The 24,142-nt window shown below is 38.9% G+C and overlaps 2 protein-coding genes across 12 annotated transcripts in view; one reads left to right on the forward strand and one right to left on the reverse strand.

Annotated features, from left to right (window-relative positions):
• RCBTB1 (RCC1 and BTB domain containing protein 1) overlaps nt 1-4,526 on the forward strand; it is a gene marked incomplete at its 3' end in the record, with an annotated part of 53,489 nt that extends 48,963 nt beyond the window's left edge. For 7 of the 11 annotated variants that reach the window (XM_082701535.1, XM_082701539.1, XM_082701541.1 and 4 more), the window contains one exon: nt 2,197-4,526. In XM_082701535.1, the coding sequence (XP_082557661.1) occupies nt 2,197-2,203 (7 nt within the window). The remainder of the gene's footprint in view (nt 1-2,196) is intronic. The other 4 variants (XM_082701537.1, XM_082701532.1, XM_082701542.1 and 1 more) reach the window with 1 other exon arrangement.
• An 8,104-nt stretch (nt 4,527-12,630) lies between these two features.
• LOC309849217 (histone-lysine N-methyltransferase SETDB2-like) overlaps nt 12,631-24,142 on the reverse strand; it is a 93,351-nt gene continuing 81,839 nt past the window's right edge. Inside the window, exons 17-23 of the mRNA XM_082701521.1 lie at nt 22,697-22,740; nt 22,426-22,497; nt 20,666-20,721; nt 19,945-20,011; nt 18,741-18,872; nt 17,673-17,744; nt 12,631-13,491 (exon numbers count right to left, since the gene is read on the reverse strand). Coding sequence (XP_082557647.1) covers nt 13,310-13,491; nt 17,673-17,744; nt 18,741-18,872; nt 19,945-20,011; nt 20,666-20,721; nt 22,426-22,497; nt 22,697-22,740 — 625 coding nt within the window. The 3' untranslated portion in view covers nt 12,631-13,309. The remainder of the gene's footprint in view (nt 13,492-17,672; nt 17,745-18,740; nt 18,873-19,944; nt 20,012-20,665; nt 20,722-22,425; nt 22,498-22,696; nt 22,741-24,142) is intronic.

Genomic DNA, 24,142 nt, shown 5'->3' on the forward strand with positions numbered 1-24,142 from the left:
AGAACTTTCTGAGCTTATGACTTGTTATTTCTTCCTAAATTATATGTAGAAACACTAGTGTTCTCCCCCCCCCCCCCATGAGAGTGAGCACAGGGAGACAGAGGGAGAAGCAGGCTTCCTGCTGAGCAAGGGGGATCATGGGATCATGACCTGAACAGAAGGCAACCGCTTAACCAACTGAGCCACTCAGGCGTCCCGACTAGTGTTCTATTTTTGATAAATAAGATTAAAATGACTTTTATCTCCTTGTGGAATATAATTTAGTCCCTAAAGCTGTTTCTTAATCATTGGGTTGTAATACCAGGAGTAGGGCTTTCTCTTTAATAGTAATGTGAGAGGGAATGTTTTATATAGTTTAACATTTTATTTTTTATTTTATTTTTTTAAAGATTTTATTTATTTATTTGACAGAGATCACACGTAAGCAGAGAGGCAGGCAGAGAGAGGGGAAAGCAGGCTCCCTGCGGAGCAGAGAGCCTGATGCGGGGCTCGATCCCAGGACTCTGGGATCATGACCTGAGCCAAAGGCAGAGGCTTTAACCCACTGAGCCACCCAGGCGCCTCATATAGTTTAACATTTTAGTTTATTATAATACACAGAACATTTACCTGTACTTCAGCCCACGGGGACTCTCTTATAAAAAAGCACTGATGAAAAGATTGTGCTGATATTTTATTTTATTTTTTATTTATTTTTTTTTTTTAAAGATTTTATTTATTTATTTGACAGAGAGAGATCACAGGTAGATAGAGAGGCTGGCAGAGAGAGAGAGAGAGGGAAACAGGCTCCCTGTCGAGCAGCCGAGCAGAGAGCCCGATGTGGGACTCGATCCCAGGACCCTGAGATCTTGACCTGAGCCGAAGGCAGCGGCTTAACCCACTGAGCCACCCAGGCGCCCATGTGCTGATATTTTAAATGCATTGTGAATTATCTAGAAAACAAAACTCTGGCAGCAACTGACTAATACACATAGAGATGGTTTATCTCTTACTGGTGATATGACTGACAGGAACCTCATTCAGGGACCCTTAAAAGAAGGAAGCATTTGTTTGTAGGGCACTGCACTGAGCCAGTAGAAAGGGATGTGACTCTGTGTTTGGGTGTGCCCTTCCCCACCCTGCCTGAAATTCTCATTTGACAGTATCTGGAAACTTGAAACCAAGACACTGCAGTTTAAATGTTGAGTTCCTGGTTTGATAGAACCCTGAGTATTGACCTTCAGTGCAGCTTGCAAAGTTAAAAAAAAAAAAAATTAAGGTATTTGTGATAAGTGCTTTCGGTGTGATTTGCTGTTATATATTTAGACTTTGTATACATTCCAGTGCCTAACTGATTTACTAAATATATGTTCTAGTGTTTAAAGGAACAAACATAGTAGCCATTTTGCTGCGGATGAAAGACTGTATTATCATTGGCGCAAATAGGTTTTTAAGTTGCTCCGGTTTGCCACTTGTGTGTATTACTTTCCTTCTGAGTGTTGGTAGCTGGTTACTTCGTTCGTCTGACTGAAAACTCCAGTCTGTGAATATTCTTCTCTGGATTGACCATCTGAGAAATTAGTTTTCCGGGAACTGTAGTGTATTATTCCTTATGGCTTTAAGAATGACGACATTTTATCTAGGAGAGCATAAAAGTGGACTTAAGGTCTTTGGAATTTTTTTCTTTTTTAATGTGTCTCTTGAAGTCATCTCTTTATCACTTTTTTGTTTCTTAAAACCTTCTTTAAGCTAAGTCTTAATTCTTTTTTTCAGACTTCTTGACTGTGGTAAAACATATGATGGACTGAAGTTGCTTTCAGCTTTGTTTTTAATTATTATTGAAGAATAATAGGCCAGCATTATTGTACTAGTTTTAGGTGTATGCTTTCAACTGCTCAGGATGAAGTCTGCGTGGGACGAGACTGTGTGGTAGCCTTGCAGAAGCTGTTGCCCATAGGCTGAGTGAATGGTGTGTGTTTTGAAGAGTCAGACTTGAGGTAGTGGAATTACTGCTTTCACTATGTTTTGGCTAAATAGTGTGTGCTTTTCTGAGACCTACCTATGGTCACTTGTTTGCATAGTTTGAGGTTTCTGGCCTCAAATATCTTTTCTAGGGGAGGGTGAAAGATTTGGGATGAGGGTTTGGATAGAAGTAATTCGATCAAAGTTAATAAAAAAAGGCCTCTTCTTGTTTTTATTTTTGTTGTGTGTGTCCAGGATTTAGAAGAATTCTGCTTTAAGTTTTGCATCAATCATTTGACAGAAGTTACACAGACTGCAGCATTTTGGCAAATGGATGGCCCTCTGCTAAAGGAATTCATTGCTAAAGCCAGTAAATGTGGAGCATTTAAGAACTGAAGCCCAAGGCTGCTGGGTTTTGTGAGTGCCCGGGGGTATGGGCGATGGTGCATCCTTTGTGCTCTGCGGGTGATGTAATTTTGCAGGTAAAAAACCCATCAGGTGTTTTTTTTTTTTTCCCCCCATTTCTGAGACACAGTTCTCTGTGTAGGAATATATGAAGGATGTACAGCTTTCCTGAACCCGTTTTAAACAACTCTTGTTTCCAGATATGTAGATTTTAAATGTGACCTTAATTTGGCTGGAATTATTTTGAAAGGGGTGAAAGTTCAGCTGGTTGTTTTTTTGTTTTGTTTCTGATTAGAGGAACTTATGAACTTGGAAAGGGAAAATCTGTGGTAATTCTTCTGTTTCACATATTGACAACCCTTTGACACCAGGAATTGGGACAGTCTGTGAATTGTGGGATAGTCATAGAGGCCCCACCGTGAATTAAAGATGCTGACTTTGGGGCTCGTTGAAATGCTGCATTAGTTGCTATTTCAGTAGCCATACTGTGAAGGCATAGTTAAGATAGTTTGAGGCTTTTGTATTTGCACTACTGAGGACCTTTTTAAATTTCATGGTGTTTCAAAAATAGTAATCTGTTTAATATAAGTTATCCCTATTGAGATGCTGATCATGTAAAGATAAACTTCTAGGCCAAGACTTCTCTAAAGACTTAAGCACAGAAAGAGTAGTAATTTAGGACTACCTGTGAAAACTTGATCATGAAAGAAATTTTGTTTGGACAAAGGTCAATATTTTATAAATTAGAATCTCCACTACTATCCAACAGTGTTTTGTTTTATTAAGACAAAGTCCGAGAACTGAAGTTAAAATTGCTCCTTCCATCATTTCCCCCTGTAAATGCTCATCATAAGAGGAAAGTAATGGCATGCTCGTATACTCTGTCTGGCCTTCCTAAATCATGGCAGCTAGATCATCAGATCTGCTACATCAGACTCAGAAGTGGTTCTTAAAACCACCTTTCTGGCAGGACTTCTTGGAATTTGTTTTAGCTCTTTTTTCCAGGCCGAGTATCACAAAATTCGCTTATTTGTAATCTCAGTGGCTTTCATTTTAGACTTCTTCAGCTTTTAATTGTGTTAGGTATAATATTTAGCACAATTTAACTTCAAAAAAGGATCAAAATTATGGTTTTCCTGAAAAGATCCTACTTAAAAGGGTCTTTCAGTTTGGTTTTGTGTTTGGTTTTGTTTCGGTCAGCTTATGAAACGTGATTTTGGGAGGAAGAGTGTTCATCTCTGGGTTTTATCATGTATGTCTGTTGAGCTTGCTGTGAGAACAAAGCTTCGTTCTGCTCTCTGGCCCATGGACTCATTTCCATTTGCGGGCGCGCCCTAGTGAATTCTTTCCTGCTTGGAGGTTCCCTCATCTGAACTTGGAGCCTAAATACATTTTCAGAGCCGAATTAACAGGAGGGAGAAGATATGCTGCAGCTGCTATTTTTAGCAATGTTTCGATGTGGGGGTGGGGGTTGGGTGGGAGTGAGGGCTCAAAGATAGTTCACTGATAAGTGAGATAATGACAAGCCTTTTCTTGACCATGTCGCAGGTGATTGAAGTCCAATCAATTATCAGATTAGAATTAGTTCTGCAACATGATAGAATTTTTCTTACTAGGTTGATAAATGCACATTAATTTGATTATTAGCTATGATGGGTAGTGTTTGTAACAATCACTGTTCTGTAGGCTTATGATCTGGACAAACAAGAACTTCAGTATGTTTACGCTCTTACTTGAAAAAAAATTTAAAAAAAAAAGCACAAATTAAAGTAGTAGATAAATTTCCGTAGAGTGATCTCTCATTCAACAAGTATTTACTGAAGTTCCTTATATAGGTGAAGAACCACTCCTCATAGTAGATTACTGAGTAATTTGTATGAGTATGTATGTAGTGAAGAAAATGGGAATAAGTCCTTTGAAAAGTACTTGAGTATCTTTTTTTTTTAATACACTCTTATTTTTCTACTTGGTTTTATTGTTAATTGTAGCAGGAAATGAAAACTGTTCTTTGAATTGTTTTTTTCATCTGATGTAATAATGAAAGCCAAAGTATTCATATTTCTTAAGATAGCCCTAAATGTAATCTTGAAATTCTTACTGGAACAATGTTTGATACTCTAGTATATAGGCTGTATTTATGTAATGTTTAGAATGACATGTTAATAAATAATCTGTTAAGACATATGTGTAGGGTTGTTTTTCCCCCTCAAAAATCAGTAACGTGCAGCCTTAAAAAGGAAGGAAGTTCTCCCGTGGTGCAGCCCGGACCAACCTTGAGGACATTATGCTGAGTGAAGTCACAGAAGGACAGATGCTGAATGGCCCAGCTATGGGAGGTAATGAAAACAGTGGCCAGATTCTCTGAGACAGAAAGCAGAGCACTAGTTGCCAGTTTGGAGGTAGGAGAGAGGACTTGAAGAGTCAATGTTTAATGGATACAGAGTTTCAGTTTTGCAAGATGTAAAGAGTTCTGGAGGTAGATGTGGTGATGACCACCCAGCAGGGTGAATGTGCTCATGCTGCTGAGCTGTGCACTTGAACTTGGTTAGCATGGTCAATTTCATGTTACCTTTTTTTTTTTTTTTGCCACTAATCAGTACAGTGATTCTTAGGGGTGTTAAGCTAAAAATAGGTACCACAATGAATATGTCACCTGTTTCTCAGTTGTGTCCCCTTCCCCAGAGAAATCTAGTTTTATTCCCACTGAAAGATAATACAATTGAACTGTCATAGCAGAAAAATATATCTGGATCTTGTACTTATAAACGAAGGGAAGGACATACATAGTCCCTGTTCTCAAGGAACATATACGTTATTAGAGAGGAGAGAGAAGTTTAGGAATTAACACAAAAACATATCTATAAGCAACTTTTCATAATAGGTAGTGAGAGAAAATGGGTTAATATGAAAAGTAGATGCTCCAAAGGTCATGTTTGTGCAGGGTGGGGAAAGATGAAATGTCCTTCTTGCTCATTCCAAAATAGCAGGCAAGTGACACAAGCAAAAGCTTGGAGGTGGGAGCTGATGAGCCTTCCAGAATTTACCCTAGGCTAGTTGTTTAAAATGGAGAACATAATCCAGGGCCCATTAGAAGGAAATGTGGGCGAGGAGTGTGTGTGTGTGTCTCTCTACATTTATTTCCTATGGTGCCAGAGACTGTGTCCTGTTTTTCACTTATTTTCTTTTTCAGTGCCCACAAGGCAGGCAGGTAGATTGATTAATGTGATGGAAGTTTCTCAGCAGGAAGTGCCATAGCAAGTACAAACCTGGGTCTGTTTCGATAGTTTGCCAAATATTTGCCTACTTGATGACCGTCAAACACAAATTGCTCCATTGTGCCAGGTTACCTACCATGGTAGAAAGACAGATTAAAGTTGAAGGTAAAGTGAGGGACAGAGGTTTTCTTTTAAGTGACATTAAAACTCAGGTAAGTTTTGCTCTAAGATGTACCATCAGGGGAGGAAGTCCAAGTTACAATAATCAGTTAGACCAGGAGAATATTCAGTGCATCTGGAATGGATTCTTGGTGTCTGGTTTTACTTCTAGAATTCTCTTTTTGTGGTAAAACATACATAAATCTACCATTTTAACCATTTTTTAAATGTATGATTCAGTGGTTTTTTTTTTTTAAACTGAAGTATAATTGATGTTAATCTGGTTTTCAACAAGTAATTTGACAGTTACATGCATTATGAAATGCTCACCGTGATAAATGTAGTTTCCATCTATTATCACGCAGTAATTACAATACTATTGACTGTATTCCCTCTGCTGTACTCATGATCCCCATAACTTATTCTATAACTGGAAATTTATACCTCTTAATCCTCAACACTTGTTTTGCTTGTCTCCCACCCCCTCTCCCCTCTGGCAACCATTAATTTGTTTTCCATGAGGCTCTTTCTCTTTTCTGTTATTCTTGTTTGTTTTTGTTTTTTTAGTTTCCACATATAAGTGAAATGATATGATATTTCTCTTTCTCTTATTCCACCTAACGTAATAGCCTCTAGGTCCATCCATGTTGTTCCAAATGACAAGGTTTCATTCTTTTTTATGGCTGAGTACTATTCCTCTGTGAGGGAGAGAGAGAGAGAGAGAGTGTGTGCGCGCGCGCATGCTCCCGCACTTTTGCATGTGCACATGTGTGTGAGTGCATGTGCTTGCACACATGCACTCACACACATGTATGTATTATATCTGATTTGTCCATCATTTATCTGTTGATGGATACTTAGGTGACCTTCATAGCTCAGTACATTATGCTGCGATAAGCATAGGGTGCATACATCTTTTGAAATTAGTGTTTTAGTTTTCCTTGGGTAAATTGCCAGCAGTGGAATTACTGGATTGTATGGTACTTTTATTTTTAGTTGTTGGAGGGACCTCCATCCTGTTTTCCACAGTGGCTGCACCCATTTACATTCCCGCCAGCAGTTTGTGAGGATTCCTTTTCCTCCACCTCCTCACCAGCACTTGGCTCGCACTTAGTCTTTTGGACACTAGCCCCGCTGGCAGGGGAGAGGTGATACCACATTGTGATTCTGATTTGCATTTCCCGGATGCTGAGTCAGGGTGAGCATCTCTTCATGTGTCTGTTGGCCATCTGTACGTCTTCTTTGGAAAAGTGTCTATGCAGGTCCTCTGCCCATTTTTCCATCAGATTATTTGTCTTTTTGGTGTTATTTGGATATTAACCCCTTATCAGAGATATCATTTGCAAATATCTTCTTCCATTCAGTCGCTTGCTTTTTCACGTTGCTGATGATTTCCTTTGCAGTGCAAAAGCTCTTAGTCTGATGTAGTCCCATTAGTTTATTTTTGCTTTTGTTTCCCTTGTCTGTGGAGACACAGCCAGAAAAATAATGTCCCAGAGATTACTATGTTCTCTTCTAGTTTTATGGTTCCTGGTTTCACATTTAGGACTTTAATCCATTTTAAGTTTATTTTTATGTGTGTTGTGAGAAAGTGGCCCAGTTTTATTCTTTGTAAGGTTTTCCCAACATCATTTTTTAAGAGTCTATCTTTTCCCCCATTATATTTTCGCCTCCTTTGTTGTAGATTGGCAGACCATAAGGGCATGGGTTTATTTCTGGTCTGTCAGTTCCATTGCATTGTGTTTGTGCCAGTACTGTTTGAATATGGTAACTCTGTAGTATAGTTTGAAATATTGGTTTGTGCTACCTCCAGCTTTGTTGTTCTTCCTCAAGATTGCTTTGGCTATTTGGGGTCTTTTGTGGCTGTTTTTGTCTTTTGTGGTTCCATACACATTTTAGAGTTATTTGTTCTAGTTCTGTGAAAGATACTATTAGTATTTTGACTGGGATTGCATTAAATCTGCAGATTGCTGGGATGCCTGGGTGGTTCAGTCGGTTAAGCCGCTGCTTTCAGCTCAGGTCATGATCCCAGGGTCCTGCGATCGAGTCCCGCATCAGTCTCCTAGTCCATCAGGGAGCCTGCTTTCTCTCTCTGCCTCTACCTGCAACTCTGCCTGCTTGTGCTCTCTCTCTGACAATAAATAAATAAAAAATCTTAAAAAAAAAATCTGTAGATTGCTTTGGATAGTATGGATATTTTAACAATATTTATTCTTCCAGTGCATGAGCATGGTATATCTTGCCATTTATTTGTGTTGTCTTACTGAGTTTTTAGAGTATAGGTCTTCAACCTCTTTTGTTAAATATAGTCCTAAGTATCTTATTCTTTATTATGCATTTGTAAATGTTATTATTTTCTTAATTTCCCTTCCTGCTCTTTTGTTACTAAGTATATAGAAATGCAGCAGATTTCTGTATACTGTTTTTTACCTCCCACAACTTTACGGAATTCATTTATTCTAATATTTTTTGGTGGGGTCTTTAGGGTTTTCTCTATATAGTGTCATGTCATCTGCAAATGGTGACAGTTTTACTTCCTCCTCACCAACTTAGACATTTTTTAAATTTTTAAAAAATCTGATTGCTATGGCAAGGATTTATCGTGCTGTGTTGAAAAATGGTCATGAGAGTGAACATCCTTGTCTTGTTCCTGATCTTAGGGGAAAAGCTTTTAGTTTTTCACCTGAGTAGGATGTTAGCTGTGGGTTTGTCCTATATGACCTATATAATACTGAGGTATGTTACCTCTGTACCCACTTTGTTAAGAATGTTTATCATGAGTGGATGTTGAATTTTGTCAGATGCTTTTTTTAGATCTTTTGAATGATTTTATCCTTGATTTTGGTAGTATATATCTTGCTGATTAATTTGAGTGTATTGAACCATCCTTGCATCCCTGGAATAAATTCCACTGCTTGTGGTGAATGATCCTTTTCATGTATTTTTAAATTTGGTTTGCTAATGTTTTATTTGCAACTACATTTATCAGAGATACTGGCTTATACTTTTCTTGTGGCATTCTTGTCTGATTTTGGTATTAGGATAATGCTGGCCTTATAAAATGAGTTTGGAAGCATTCCTTCCTCTGTATTTTTGGTTTTGTTTTTGTTTTTTGACTAGTTTAAAGAGTGTTATTACCTCTTTTTTTAAATGTTTGGTAGATGGGGTGCCTGGGTGGCTCAGTGGGTTAAAGCCTGTGCCTTCAGCTCAGGTCATGATCCCAGGGTTCTGGGATCAAGCCCCACATTGGGCTCTCTGCTCAGGGAGAGAGCAGGGAGCCTGTTTCCCTAGCTCTCTCTCTGCCTGCCTTTCTGCTTACTTGCGATCTCTGTCTGTTAAATAAATAAATAAAATCTTTTTTATTTTATTTATTTATTTATTTTATTTGTTGAGTCTTTTTTTCTTGATGAGTCAGCTAAAGCTTTATTAGTTTTCTTTACTTTTCAAAGAACCAGCTCTTAGTCTCATCGATCTTTTTTTTTTTTTTCTTTATCTCATTTATTTCTGCTCTGATCTTTATTATTTTCTTTCTTTTGCTAAGTTTGGACTTCGCCCTTCTTTTTCTGGCCCTGTTAGATGTAGAGTTAAATTGTTTGAGATTTTTCTTGTTTCTTGAGGTAGGCCCATATTGCTATAAATGTTCCTCTTAGAAGTGTTTTTTCTGTGTCCCAAAGATTTTGAATTGTTGTGTTTCCATTTTCATTTGTCTCCAGGTATTTTTTTCTAGTTGATTTTTATGTTGACACATTGGATGTTTAGTAACATGTTATTTAGCCATGTTTGTGTTTCTTCCACTTCTCTTTTAATTGATTTCTAGTTTCATATGGTTGGATAGACAGTTGATATAATTTCAGTCTTCTTAAATTTATGAAGACTTGTTTTGTGGCCTATTATGTGATCTTGAACATGTATTCTGTAGTTTTACATGGACTGTTCTATATCTCTTAAGTCCATCTGGTTTCATGTATCATTTGAAGCCGTGGTTTCCTTACTGATTTACTGTATCAGTGATCCATTGATATAAGTAGGGTGTTAAAGCCCTCTACTGTTATTGTAATACTATCAACTTTTCCCTTTATGTCTGTTAATATTTGCTTTATATGTTTAGGTACTTCTGTGTTGGGTATATAAATACTTGTTACATCCTCTGATAGGAGTGATCCATTTATCCTTACGTAATGACCTTTCTTGGTCTCTTGTTAATCTTTGTTTTAAAGTCTATTATATTTTTTAATTTTTTAATAAACATATAATGTATTATTAGCCCCAGGGGTACAGGTCTGTGAATTGCCAGGTTTATACAGTTCACAGCACTCACCATAGCACATACCCTCCCCAATGTCCATAACCCCACCCCCCTCTTCCTACCCCCCTCCCCCCGGCAACCCTCAGTTTGTTTTGTGAGATTAAGAGTCTCTTATGGTTTGTCTCCCTCCCAATCCCATCTTGTTTCCTTTATTCTTTTCCTGCCCCCCAAGCCCCCCACGTTGAATCTCTACTTCCTCATATCAGGGAGATCAAATGATAGTTGTCTTTCTCTGATTGACTTATTTCGCTCAGCATAATACCCTCTAGTTCCATCCACGTCGTTGCAAATGGCAAGATTTCATTTCTTTTGATGGCTGCATAGTATTCCATTGTGTATATATACCACATCTTCTTTATCCATTCATCTGGTGATGGGCATCTGGGTTCTTGACATAGTTTGGCTATTGTGGACATTGCTGCTATAAACATTTGGGTGCACGTGCCCCTTTGGATCACTACATTTGTATCCTTAGGGTAAATACCCAGTAGTGCTATTGCTGGGTCATAAGATAGCTCTATTTTCAACTTTTTGAGGAACCTCCATGCTGTTTTCCAGAGTGGCTGCACCAGCTTGCATTCCCACCAACAGTGTAGGATGGTTCCTTTCTCCGCATCCTCACCAGCATCTGTCATTTCCTGAAAGTCTATTTTATTCGATATGAGTATACCTACCTTCATTTTTTTGCCCCACTTTCATTTGTAACGTGTAGATTCTCCTGTCCCTTCACCCTCTATGTCTTTAGACCTGAAGTGAGTCTTCTATAGGCAGCTAATAAATGGACCTTTTTTTAAAAAACCCATTAACTCAGTATCTTGTGATTGAAGCATTTAGTGCATTTACATTTAAAGTAGTTATTGATAGGTATGTACTCACTGCTATTTTGTTAATTGTTTTCTAGGTTTTGTAGTTCTGTTTCTTTCTTCTTCTCTTGCTCTTTTCCCTTGTGGTTTCTTGGCTTTCTTTAGTGCTTGGATTCCAGTTTCTTTACTTTTTTGTATTAATTATGGGTTTTTGGTTTGTGCGTGATTGCCATGGGGTTCATATGTAACATCCTGTGTGTATAGCAGTCTATATTGGGTTGATAGTCAGTTAAATTCAAACACATTATAAAAGCACACTAAATTTTTATTACCTCTTCCATGTTTTATATATGTTGTATTTTGCATGTTTTTATTTTGTGTATCCCTTGATAATTTTTGTATATATAATTGAACCTCCTTACTAGTTTGTAAGTGAACACCCCACTGCATGTGGCAGTGCAGGTGCCTGTGGGCAGGTGGTTGGATGGGCTGGCTTTTCAGGGGAAAACAGGGGCAGGCAAAAATGTGGAGCTAGCAAGGTAGATGAAGAGTGTCAGAAATGGCTCCCTAGAGAGCCAGAGTTGGAGGCAAGAAAAATAGTACTGGCCAACACTTTCCTTCCAGAGAACAAAGGTCTGCAGATCCCTGCCCCTCTGGCATACATCCTGAAGTCAGTAAATCTCTACTTGTGTATGCCAAGCACTTTTCAAACTCCTGCATCTGTGCTCTGCCTTCGGCCATTATTTAGCATGCTGGGTATTTAAGGGCGGAGACCTCATTTCCTATAGCTCTTTACCTCCCTGAGTCAGCCCCACTGGTTTTTAAAACTCCCAGAATGAAGTCCTGATGATTTCAAAGCCAGATGTTTTAGGAACCTGCCTTCACAATGTGGATCCCTCCCCAGGGGCCAGGATACCCAGTGTAGGGCCGGATACCCTCACTCCTCTGTGCCCACGATGTCCCTACCATTTGTGGAGAGTCCCATGTGGGGTTTAGTTCCCGATTGTGTCTGTACCCCTCCTCATGTGGCCTCCTCTCCAGGTCTAGCTGTGGAAGGCCTGTTCTGCCGGTCTTCAGGTAGTTGTCAGAGTGGGTTACAGTATGTGTAGTTGTTGCCTCACTGCAGGGGAAGGAGGTGAGTTTGGGATCTTTTCTACTCAACATCTTCTGGGCCATCCTGTAGTTTCTTAAATGCCCAGGTAATTCTGATATGCAGCTGAATTTGGAAGCTACTAGGTTGAGATTTTGTCCCTCCGGTCATTATGATTTCAGCTAGGTTGCCATTAAAACAGGAATGGGCATGTTCTTTTTCACCTCTACCATATTCCTTCAGTGGGTATTTTTAAAGTACTGTTACAGTCTAGACATCGAAATATAGCATTATTGTGAATCTTAGAGTACCGTGGTAAATCAGAAATGTGAATGTGAGGTTTTCAGAGATCGCACATGGTGGTGGTACATAAAAATCCTATTGTATATTGTTAGGTTGAGAAAAAAATTTTAAGATTTTGTTTATTTTAGAGAGAGAGTGGGGAGAGGGACAAGTAGACTCTGCATGATGTGGGGCTCCATCTCACAACTCTGACAACATGACCCAAGCTAAAACCAGGAGTCGGCTGCTTAACTAATTGAGCCACCCTGGTTCCCCTGGTTTTTCATTCTTGCATATTTCCACTGATGTTCAAAGCATTGTTATAAATGTAAATGTTTATTTTGAAGATGATATATGCCTATGTAGTGATAGTGGCTGAAAATAAATTTAAAAAGCAGACTTTGTGATGAGCAGTAAATTTGATACAAATGGAGTAAAAATATTCAAATTTATTATATCTGTCATTATAAGCTGGAACTAGTCTCAAAGGATAAGAACAGTTTATGCATTTATTCAACATTTATTGACCATGCTAGGTGCTGGGAATCTATTGGGAATAACACACAGGAATAGTGAGTTTTTGCCCTCAGAGTACGATAACGGAGTGATAGAAGATACAGTGGGTTACACTGAGAAGTGATGGGAAAGAAAAGTACTCCAATGGAATGGTATAATGGTATAATGAGATCTGCAGGAGAAGCAGGCAGAGAAAGGTAAAAGCAGCTAAGGCTTCACAGCAAGATGAGCAAAAGCCCTGGGGAGCCTATATTCCAGGAGCACCTTGTGTGTTACTAGAATCAACGTTGATCACTGGAGTGGGGGAACGGGGGAGGGGGGTGAGGGGGGTGAGACTACACCAGCACGAAGCTGCCAGAGGATTTTCAGTGCAGAGGGAGGGAGATGGGAGGTATGATCCAGTTTACTCAAGCAGAATCTCAGAAACATTTTACTGGAGAGCAGAAGTGAGATGATAAGAGGCAGGATCAAATGAAATGTTGATCAGGTAAGAGTTGATGAGGACTGAAGAGAGACAAGAGAGGCCTAGTTCTAAAGATGTGTGGCTTCCACAGGTCAGGCCTTCAGTGTGCAGCCTGCTTGCAACTGAGCCTCATTCCTGGTTTAGGGAATAGTAATCCTTAGAAGACACAGAAGATACTGAAGTAGAACTTGACTTCACGTCTCTATCTTCTTGAAGAAGGTACATGGTTTGGTTTAAGCCCTGAAGTACCTCAACCTCTTCCTTCAGTTGCTGCTGCCTTTCTTCATATTGATGGATTTTTTTCTGTATTGCTAGGATTAAAAAAAAAAAAAGAAATTTCAGGTTAGTATACTGTTTTATAAATAATGTACAGTTTTTAGCCTCTTTCACTTGCAAGCGTGTAATACACACTTTGTGCCCCAAATGAAAAGAATCTAGAGCCTTGTGAGCAGGAACTGGTTCTTTTATACCTTTGCTTCCTTTTCAAATTCAGGACAGAATTCTAGTTTTTAATCACATAAAGCCAGTCAGTACATCTTTAAAGCTTGAGTCCCCTTTGTATATATTTGAGAACTCAGAAGCAGAAACTGTATAACTTTCATGCTGCACATTACCCATTTGTTGAGAGATAAGTGCAAAGAGCACGTGATGAGAATATCAAGGGCAAGTTTTTCATAAAAATGCATCCAATTTTTAATGTTACATAAAAGCTTTTGGTTTTATTTAGAAATAGGAAGGACTTTTTGGTGGAAACTTAGGAAGAAGATACTTTGATTAGGCTTTGTAAATAAGAGTATTACTCAGTGACAGTGTCATTTTTTGAAAACTTCAAGGCTGAAGAATAACAAAACACACATATAAGCTTTCTTTAGAATACCTGTAGTTAACTGTCTGGAATGTTAGAACTGAGCAACATTAAACTAAGTAAGAGAGTCTGTATCAGTACGGATGTCAAGTTAGGTCTTTTAAAAGTTGGTTCTAATGCAATTCCAAATAGTGTCTCCTCCTGGTGTCCCACTCCCCCCAAGTACTACACTGTAACGTATATCCTCCCAACTAACCCATACATGTAGTGGAAACGTGTATATGTGAAAGAAAAGTAACAGAGATGAAAGTCCCCTTCAAAATAAGGCTTTTTAGAAAAAGATTTTAAAGGTTGCTTTTTTTCTTTTTTTTTTTTTTAAACATATAATGTATTATTTGTTTCAGGGGTACAGGTCTGTGAATTATCAGGCTTACACAATTCATAGCACTCACCATAGCACTTAACCTCCCCAATGTCCATCACCTAGCCACCCTATCCCTCTCACCCAGTTTGTTTCCTGAGATTAAGTGTCTCTTCCAGTTTGTTTCCCTCCCTGGTGCCATCTTATTTTTTTTCCCCCTCCCTTCCCCCCACAATCCCCCACCCTGCCTCTCAAATTGCTCCTATCAGAGAGAGCATATGGTAATTGTCTTTCTCTGATTGACTTATTTCGCTAAGCATAATACCCTCTAGCTCCATCCACATTGTTGCAAATGGAAGATTTCTTTTTTTTTGATGACTGCTCAGTATTCCATTTTATATATACACCACATCTTTATTCACTCATCTGTTGATGGACATCTAGGCTCTTTCCATAGTTTGGCTATTGTGGACATTGCTGCTATAAACATTCAAGTGCACATGCCCCTTTAGTTCACTGCATTTGTATCTTTAGGGTAAATACGCAGTAGTGCTATTGCTGGGTCACAGGATAGCTCTATTTTCAACTTCTTGAGGAACCTCCATGCTGTTTTCCAGAGTGGCTGTACCAGCTTGCATTCCCACCAACAGTGTAAGAGGATTCCCCCTTCTCTGCATCCTCTCCAACATCCGTCATTTCCTGATTTGTCGTTAATTTTAGCCATTCTGACTGGTGTGAGGTGGTATCTCACTGTGGTTTGATTTTTATTTTCCTGATGCCAAGTGATACTGAGCACTTTTTCATGTGTCTGTTAGCCATCTGGATGTCTTCTTTGCAAAAATGTCTGTTCATGTCCTCTGCCCATTTCTTGATTGGATTATTTGTTCTTTGGGTGTTGAGTTTGATAAGTTCTTTATAGATTTTGCAGTCAAATGCTCTACCCCTGAGCTATACCCCCGCTTTATAGATTTTGGACACTAGCCCTTTATCTGATATGTTATTTGCAAATATCTTCTCCTATTCTGTTGGTTGTCTTTTGGTTTTGTTGACTTTCCTTGCTGTGCAGAAGCTTGTTATTTTGATGAAGTCCCAATGATTTATATTTGCCCTTGCTTCCCTTGCCTTTGGTGATGTTTCTAGGAAGAAGTTGCTGCAACTGGGGTTGAAGAGGTCGCTGCCTGTGTTCTCCTCAAGGATTCTGATGGGATTCCTGTCTCACATTGAGGTCTTTCATACATTTTGAGTCTATTTTTGTGTGTGGTATAAGGAAATGGTTCAGTTTCATTCTTCTGCATGTGGCTGTCCAGTTTTCCCAATACCATTTTTTAAAGATACTTTTTCCCATTGGACATTCTTTCCTGCTTTGTTGAAGATTAGTTGACCATAGAGTTGAGGGTCCATTTCTGGGTTCTCTATTCTGTTCCATTGATCTATGTGTCTGTTTTTGTGCCAGTACCATGCTGTCTTGATGATGACAGCTTTGTAATAGAGCTTGAAGTCTGGAATTGTGATGCCACCAGCTTTTTCTTTTTCAACATTCTTCTGGCTATTTGGGATCTTTTCTGGTTCCATATAAATTTTAGGATTATTTGTTCCATTCCTTTGAAAAAAGTTGATAGTATTTTGATAGGGATTACATTAAATGTGCAAATTGCTCTAGGGAGCATAGATATTTTCACAGTATTTGTTCTTCCAATCCACGAGCATGGAATGTTTTTCCAGTTCTTTGTGTCTTCCTCAATTTCTTTATAGTTTTCTGAGTACATATGCTTGCCTCTTTGGTTAGATTTATTCCTAGGTGTCGTATGGTTTTGGGTGCCATTGTAAATGGGATCAACTCCTTAATTTCTCCTTCTTCTGTCTTGTTGTTGGTATATAGAAATGCAACTGATTTCTGTGCGTTGATTTTATATCCTGATACTTATCTGAACTCCTGTATGAGTTCTAGCAGATTTGGAGTGGAGTCTTTTGGGTTTTCCACATAACATATCATATCATCTGCAAAGAGTGAGGGTTTGACTTCTTTGCCAGTCTGGGTGCCTTTTATTTCTTTTTGTTGTCTGATTGCTGAGGCTAGGACTCTAGTACTATATTGAATAGCAGTGGTGATGGTGGGCAATCCTGCTGTGCTCCTGACCTTAGAGGAGAAGCTCTCAGTTTTTCCCCATTGATAATTATATTCACTGTGGGTTTTTCATAGATGGCTTTGATGATATTGAGGTATGTACCCTCTAACCCTACACTGTAAAGAGTTTTGATCAAGACAGGATGCTGTACTTTGTCAAATGCTTTTTCAGCATCTATTGCGAATATCATAATGGTTTTTGTTATTTCTTTTATTAATGTATTGTATCACGCTGATTTGTCGATGTTGAACCAACCTTGGAGCTTAAAGGCTGCTTTTAAAAAATATGTGGGTACTTAAATTAGCAGTGAGCAGACGTTCTCAAGAGACTGTTAAAGGATAGGCTGATTATAAATGCAATACAAAATCTGAATGGAGAGTAGGACGCTGTGGTTGTGCAGCTTTCGGGGGAGCTGTTCACACTCAGTTCTGTGTCCCACTCCGGCCAGGATGTGCAGTGCACAGCCTGTCCAGCTGTGGAGGCTTGATAGAGAAGTCAGATCATATTCATCTGTAAGTGGAAATTTAGCTGGTTTTGAAAGCATCTTAAAGGTGGGAGGACCTACTCATTGAATGGTTGAAGTATTATTACATAAAGTGTCCTATTAGTTTCAGGTGTACAATATGATTTCAACAAAACCTTTCTATAAAATATCAACCACTTAAGTCCTTGCCCCCACCAGGCTTGCTTCTTTTTCAAAAATGTCTCAACTGGTTTTTTCTTGCTCGTCCTTAGAATCAGTGAATTGCAACCCTCCTTCCCGCAGTTAGACTGAAGATTAATGTTGGGAGAACTAAAATTTGTACACATCAAATCAAGGGAGGAGGCGTCAAGCAGCAGTGTGGTCACGGCCTTGCCACCTCCCCAGGTCCTGCTGAGTCCTGAACCTGGGGCCCAACGACCTCCCATTTTGCAATTATTTAAAAGTGTAGAAACAAATAATTGAGTCTTTTCTGATGACTAAGGTATTGCATATACGAATGTGGAAAATCTAATGCAGCACTGTCCAGCCACCTACCCCTAACTACTGTTCCCATTTGGGTATATTTTCCGTGGGTGTGTGGGCTCCTATTGCTATGTGGTGGGCTTTTTTCATTTAGTAAAATGATGAACGTTCTTCTAAAATGATTTTTATCACCTGAATAGTATTATATTACTTCAGTATATATAAATTATGCTGCTGGGTTAAAATTCACCTACCTGCTTGAAAATTGACAAATGTGTCTTCAAACAATTTACAGTCAAAAAGTGAAGTCCCAATTTCTTCATAGTCTATAGGGAGAAAAACATTTTCAGTTTTAATTTCAGTAACGGATGTAGGCAGAAACCCCTTACAAACTAACCCCCGGTAAAGGAAGTACACAGAACAGTCCAGCACTGTACCGTCCTCCCCAGGGACATGGTGGAAATGCACATGCAGAGGTGGCTCTGCTACCGCCTCAGAAGCTGCAGGGAGAGGCCCGCTCACGTGTGTTAACAAGCCCACCAGGGATTCTGAGGGGATCATGTTTGAGAAGTACTTAGTCTCTGGTAAAGAGGAAATGAATGAAAGAATGTAATGATTAAATTTTTGGATGTTTGCTTTTAATTTCACTTTTTAGTTTTGTCCTATAGAAAATAATCCTTTTCAAATAATTATATACCTTACATTGGTGCCTACAGTATAGACTGTCAAGTTTTTCCTTGTAAAATAACTGCATTTATCATGGTTTTTAAGCTTTCACTGTAGGGTCTAAGAAAGCTAAGCGGCTATATACCTGCATATACAAATGGAACTTTGGCTTCCCAAAGAGCTCCTTCTGAAAGGTCACGTTAACTAAATGAGATATCAGACAAAACATTCTTTTCTTCTATAAGCTTTGAGTAGACATTATCAAAAAAAGACATAAGGAACAGAATCTGAGTCAAATCAAAAACTGTAATATGATGCTATTCTCAGATGTTAGCAACAAGCGGTAAGGGGGCAGATGTGTGACTGCCTGTGTTTCTGAGTGTCCACAAGCTGTCAGTGGTTACTCTCAGCTATGCGCATCTGCAAAACCCAGCACAGCTTGCCGGGCACCACCCTGCTGTTTCCTGAATTGATGAGTTTGTGAATTACCCACATCCTGTTGGTACACAGAAGACTAGAGATCTGGAACAGTGAACTGTATTAAAGAATGAGATAAAAGAAATTGCATAGAAAGAAAATGTGTACTTTTGGTTTGGTCTGTTTTATAAGTAGGTTTGAAGAAGTCTCTGCACGTAGAAATGTGGCTATTTCGGTACCTGAATCAGAAGCAGTGTCACACAGGAGTCTTTCCTGAATCAAATGAAGTTTGTCTACTATTTCTTCAAATAAATCATTAAGAAGCCCCACTTGCTTACATTTCTTAAGAAAGTCAATCTTCACAGTTGCATCTAAGAATAAGAAAAACATTTTAGGAGGAAATGATCTTTGGGCAGCTCTCATAAATCCCTTTATGGTCATTTCTTCAGACCTTGCCTGGTGCTGGATAAGCACAGTCAGTAGGATCATAAATACAGCACATTTATCTTTTTAAAAATTTTATTTGTCAGAGAGAGCACAAGCAGAGTGAGAAGCAGGCTCCCTGCTGAGCAAGGAGCCCAGTGCAAGACTCCATCCCAGAACCCCAGCATCATGACCTGAGCTAAAGGCTGCTGCTTAACCGACCGAGCCAGCCAGGCATCTCAGCACCTTTATCTTCTACTGTGACTTCGTCATACCTCATGTTTTCCTCACTGAAACAGTGTTACAAAAAGTGAAAATAGGGGCGCCTGGGTGGCTCAGTGGGTTAAGCCGCTGCCTTCGGCTCAGGTCATGATCTCAGGGTCCTGGGATCGAGTCCCGCATCGGGCTCTCTGCTCAGCAGGGAGCCTGCTTCCCTCTCTCTCTCTCTCTGCCTGCCTCTCTGTCTACTTGTGATCTCTGTCTGTCAAATAAATAAATAAAATCTTTAAAAAAAAAATAAAAAAAAAAATTAAAAAAAAAAAAAGTGAAAATAAAAACTTCTCTGCTTAGCCTAATTATCTGAATCAAGAGGATTTTCTAAAATTTAGCTTCATATTTTTGAGATAGTAGCTCCCATCATTTTTTTCTGTCACAGTTACTGTGTGTCATTATAGAATGTCTGTTTCCCTGACAGAAAAAGACAGGGAGTGGCTTCAGCTTCCTGGACCCCCTTTCTGGGGTCACAGTACAAGAGGTAGCAGGGGCCTGGATTCTGAGCTCAGGTAACCCTGGCTTCTAGACCAGGAAGTATATCCTTTCTTAATAGCAAAGAACAGTGGACCATCCCCATCTCAGTTACTTTGAGCTGCGGCTATGATAGAGTGGATAGTTACGATAAAAGGTTTCTATTCTTATGATTACTATAAGTCTAGACGAATTAAGTGGGATACCAGCTTTGAAATAAATGAGTTATGTTTGTAAGTACTGTAGGTCATATTTGATGCAAAATTTATAGCAAACCTGTGTGTCTGCCATCCTCCTCCTTCATTTGTTTTATGAATCGATCTAATGTCAATGTTTCCGGTGGCTAGAGGGAGAGAAAAATCAAGATTACACTGATTTATTGTTGACATTTAATACTGTGTAACATGAAAACCAGTCTTTTGTTACAGACAATTCAATGATATGCCTGTGGTGAAAATCATGCCCCATATTCGTTGGTAGTTTACATGTAAACATAAAATCATTTTTGTGTAGCAAAACATCAAGAGGCATGGCAAACTCCTCTTGTATAAACAGTAAGAGGTGAAGGTTGCTGGCTCTTTTAATTTAGCTTATATGAGTATATGTTTAAAAAGTGGTCTCCAATCCCCAAAACATCTCATTCACTTTGCACAAAACAGTAATACGGAAAACTATGAAAATTACAGATTAGGTCAAAATGTGCATCACGCAGCTGAATGATACTTGGTTGGGTAAGGATGCTTTACTGCAGCTCTGCCCCTCTGAAGGCCGTAAGCACACCGCGGGCTCTGACACATTCACTGATGTGTGGTGCATGTGTTATCGGAGCCATGGACTATCGCCTCCTGAAGGTCATGTGGTGGGATACCCAACACATCCAGCTTTATATTCATCTCATTATGGTTCAGTTACAATTTTACCGGATATGTGAATGTTTAAAATAAGGAAGAAACTGTGTGAAGAAACTGAAAGCTATAGTAAAATGAAGTCAAATTACCTGTACATGAATGTCTGTTGGGAGACGTTTCTTCCTTCCTCTTTTTCTTTTCACTCCTAAAAAATCAGTTGAAAATATAAATCATGTAGAAACCAGAATCCATAGAGGAAAAGACTGATGCTTGACTATGTAAAATAGAAAACTCTTCTATGCTAAAAGTTATTATAAAGTCAAAAGATACAACAAACTTAGACTAAATGTTTGCAACACTTATGATAAAGCACCAATTTTCAATATAAAAATCTTATAAATCAATATAAAAAAGACGAGTAGAAAAATAGGCAAATGGGGAACCCTCTAGGAAGAGTTCATTAAATAGAAAAACAGACTGTGTCACAGGAAAACAGATACATTGATCAAAAGGGGAATACACTCAATTTTACTCATAAATAAAGATATGCAAAATAATAATTTTCTACCTATCAAACTGACAAAGATGAAGGCGTTTAATATATAACGTTTGCAAGGATTGGAATAATTGCGTACAGTGGGGTGACCTCTTTGGCGAATTAGCCAGTTATCACGGTTTCATTGTTTATACTTTTTGACCCAGCAATCTACACCAAGTTTTCCAAATGCCACAGCTGCATAAAGGCACAAAGATGAGAAAAATGCTAGCGACACTATTCAGTGTGATAGAAACAAAAACAGCAATAACCTCAGTGTCCATCATGCAGAGACTAGTTCAGTTGTAATTCAGCTACACAACTGAATAACACAATGGGGTATTATGCGCCTTTCAAAAATGAGGTAGATCCATTTGTACAGATAAGGAAGGATGTCTGAGTGAAAACAAAATATAGTAGTAGGTATGTTTTTACAGGAAATTTTATAAGTATTCAAATGAAACTGAGTTTCTTCTGGGGAGAGGATTCATAACTGTGTTATAATCTGCTTTTAAAAAAACGATTAAAAATTTTTTTTAGATTTTAAATTTAAAGGGCGCCTGGGTGGCTCAGTGGGTTAAGCCGCTGCCTTCGGCTCAGGTCATGATCTCAGGGTCCTGGGATCGAGTCCCGCATCGGGCTCTCTGCTCAGCAGGGAGCCTGCTTCCTCCTCTCTCTCTCTCTCTGCCTGCCTCTCTGCATACTTGTGATCTCTCTCTGTCAAATAAAAAAAAAAAAACAAAAAAATTTAAAATACTGGGGCACCTGCGTAGCTCAGTCAGTTGAGCATCTTGACTCTTGGCTTGGATCATGAGACTGAGCCCTGTGTCCGGCTTCACGACGAGTGTAGCGCCTGCTTGAGATTCTCTGCCCCCTCTGCCCCTCCCTTCCAGCTCATGTATACTCTCTTAAAAAAAAAATTAAATAAAACTACATTATTGTTACCTTTCCCTATCAGTAAACACTGATTGAAGCTATATTTTTTATAATAATTTCTGATAAAAGTGTACTGACTGAAAAATGAGGGTAACAATAGTGTTTAGAGAGTATTGTTTACCACTAAAAAATGCAGTTGGCATGACACAGAACTAAGCCTTTTCCAAAGAGGTCCTGTCTGTGGCCCACAGTAAGCATTCCAGATTTAGTGCTGGTGAGACACTGCTATTCACGCAGCACACAGAGGCCATTCATGAGTGAATGTACATTCCGTAACTCCAGTTAGCCAGGGCCCAGTTTTCCTTAATTATAACTGAAATGCTAACCATGTATTCTTAGGGAATTTTAGGGAATATGCAGCAATTTATCAATTTTAGGTACTGGAAATTCTGATATTCTTTTAGAAGAGAAGAAGTCACAAAAGTCAAAGGTTTTTACCACGTCCTCGTTTGGCCCTCTGATTGTAGAGAGGAGGGACGATTCCAGCCAGAGAATTTCCTGGGAGTCGGTCTAGTTTGCAAAGAAGAAAAATTAGTCCATTATACTGCACACTGTACAAAGAAAGTGGCAATTTTGTAAATATATAAAAATTTAACTCAAAAATTTATATTTAAGTCAGGGAGGCCAGTAAATCAAATCAGGATATTCCATGTCTTACCTAAATGTATACCTTTCTTTAAACCCATAGTAGTAAATTTTAGAGACTTACCATTATGAGTGTTGTTCAGTGAAGCATGTTGTTTGCAAAACACTCTGAAACATGCAATTTCAAAGAACTGTTAAGTATTTTTACTTACACTTTTAACTATTATGCCTATTTTCTTATGACTTGAAAATGAACCTATTTTTCATGATGGCTTTACCCTAAATATCTGTGAAAGAAAAATGCTGTCCAAAGCTGTGTAAGTCACCCTCATCAAATGTGGACGGAGCCTCTCTCAGATGTCTTTTGTGCTCTGAGCCCTCAAACTGGTATGTTCTCAGAAGGAGTGTGTGTGAAACATTTTGAACAATGGTAAGTAACTCATATATAGTGGTCAGTGGGATTTTACTGTATAAAAAAAGATATCTAAAGATCCAACATCTAAGGCACATTTTCATCTGACTACACAAAGTTCTACTGATCGTCAACAATAAATAGCACAAAATTGCATGCATGAATTTTGGGGAAAGTAGTTTTCTAACTCAGCAGCTATCTCCCCCAGACTTGAGAGCTAAATTGCATGCATCTACAATGGATCAAGGGCAGGGAAGGAAAGCAAGCAGCACAGCAGGCTATGAAGAAGAAATGGAGTGAGTTAATTTCGAGGAGCTGCTTAGGTCCCATTTCTTCCCCAGGCTCTATCCTCCTCAGCCCCAGCTATGTCTCCCTTCCTTTCCTTACGGTGCTGAGCTTCAGAAGACAGGATCCCTCTTGCGTATGGGAACCGTACGAATTCTTCAGATTCTCCCTCTTACATGCGATCTTCCTGGCAACCCATCCCTGCCCCAAGCAAAATTAATCTCACCCTTTGGATTCCAGTATCTGAACACTTTCGTCTGCCAGGCACTTATTTTTTTTTTTTTTTTATTGTGGAAAATTTCGAATATATGTAAAAGTGGAGGAGAGATGATGAGCCCCATGGCTCCCTACCCATCACTCAGTTTCAACAATCATCAACTCAAGGCCAAGCCAGTTTCAGGCAAATCCCATCATGCCACATGCCTCTGTTGGTTCTGGTGTCTCTTGTCCTTCCACAAGGTACTAGGTTCTCTGAGATTAGCCCATGTCCTGTTCTTCTTCATATTCTTACTGCACTTAGCAAGATATCTTGTGTAGGATAGGCACTCTAACAACTGAATATTTAAATTCAATTAAAAAGTGCATCAAAGTTCACCCGATACTTGATAATGACAAAAATGATTATTTCATCGAGTCTCCATTCATTGGTTCTACAAGACCAATATGCTTGCAATTTTAAGATATAGTGGGAATTGACTCCTTTTTGCTCAGTCTTGTAGCTTACCTAATAGTGTGTCTACTGGGTGTTTGAGGTCACTATGGAAATCATAATAAAATGAACTCTCTGAGATGCTTAAAAAAATAATAATATAATCTGAGTTTCTAAGCAAATCAAATATAAAAAGTATGAGATAGAAGTAACATGATTCACAC

This window comes from Mustela nivalis, assembly GCF_964662115.1.
Source record: "Mustela nivalis genome assembly, chromosome: 15".
In the NCBI taxonomy this organism is placed as follows: domain Eukaryota; kingdom Metazoa; phylum Chordata; class Mammalia; order Carnivora; family Mustelidae; genus Mustela; species Mustela nivalis.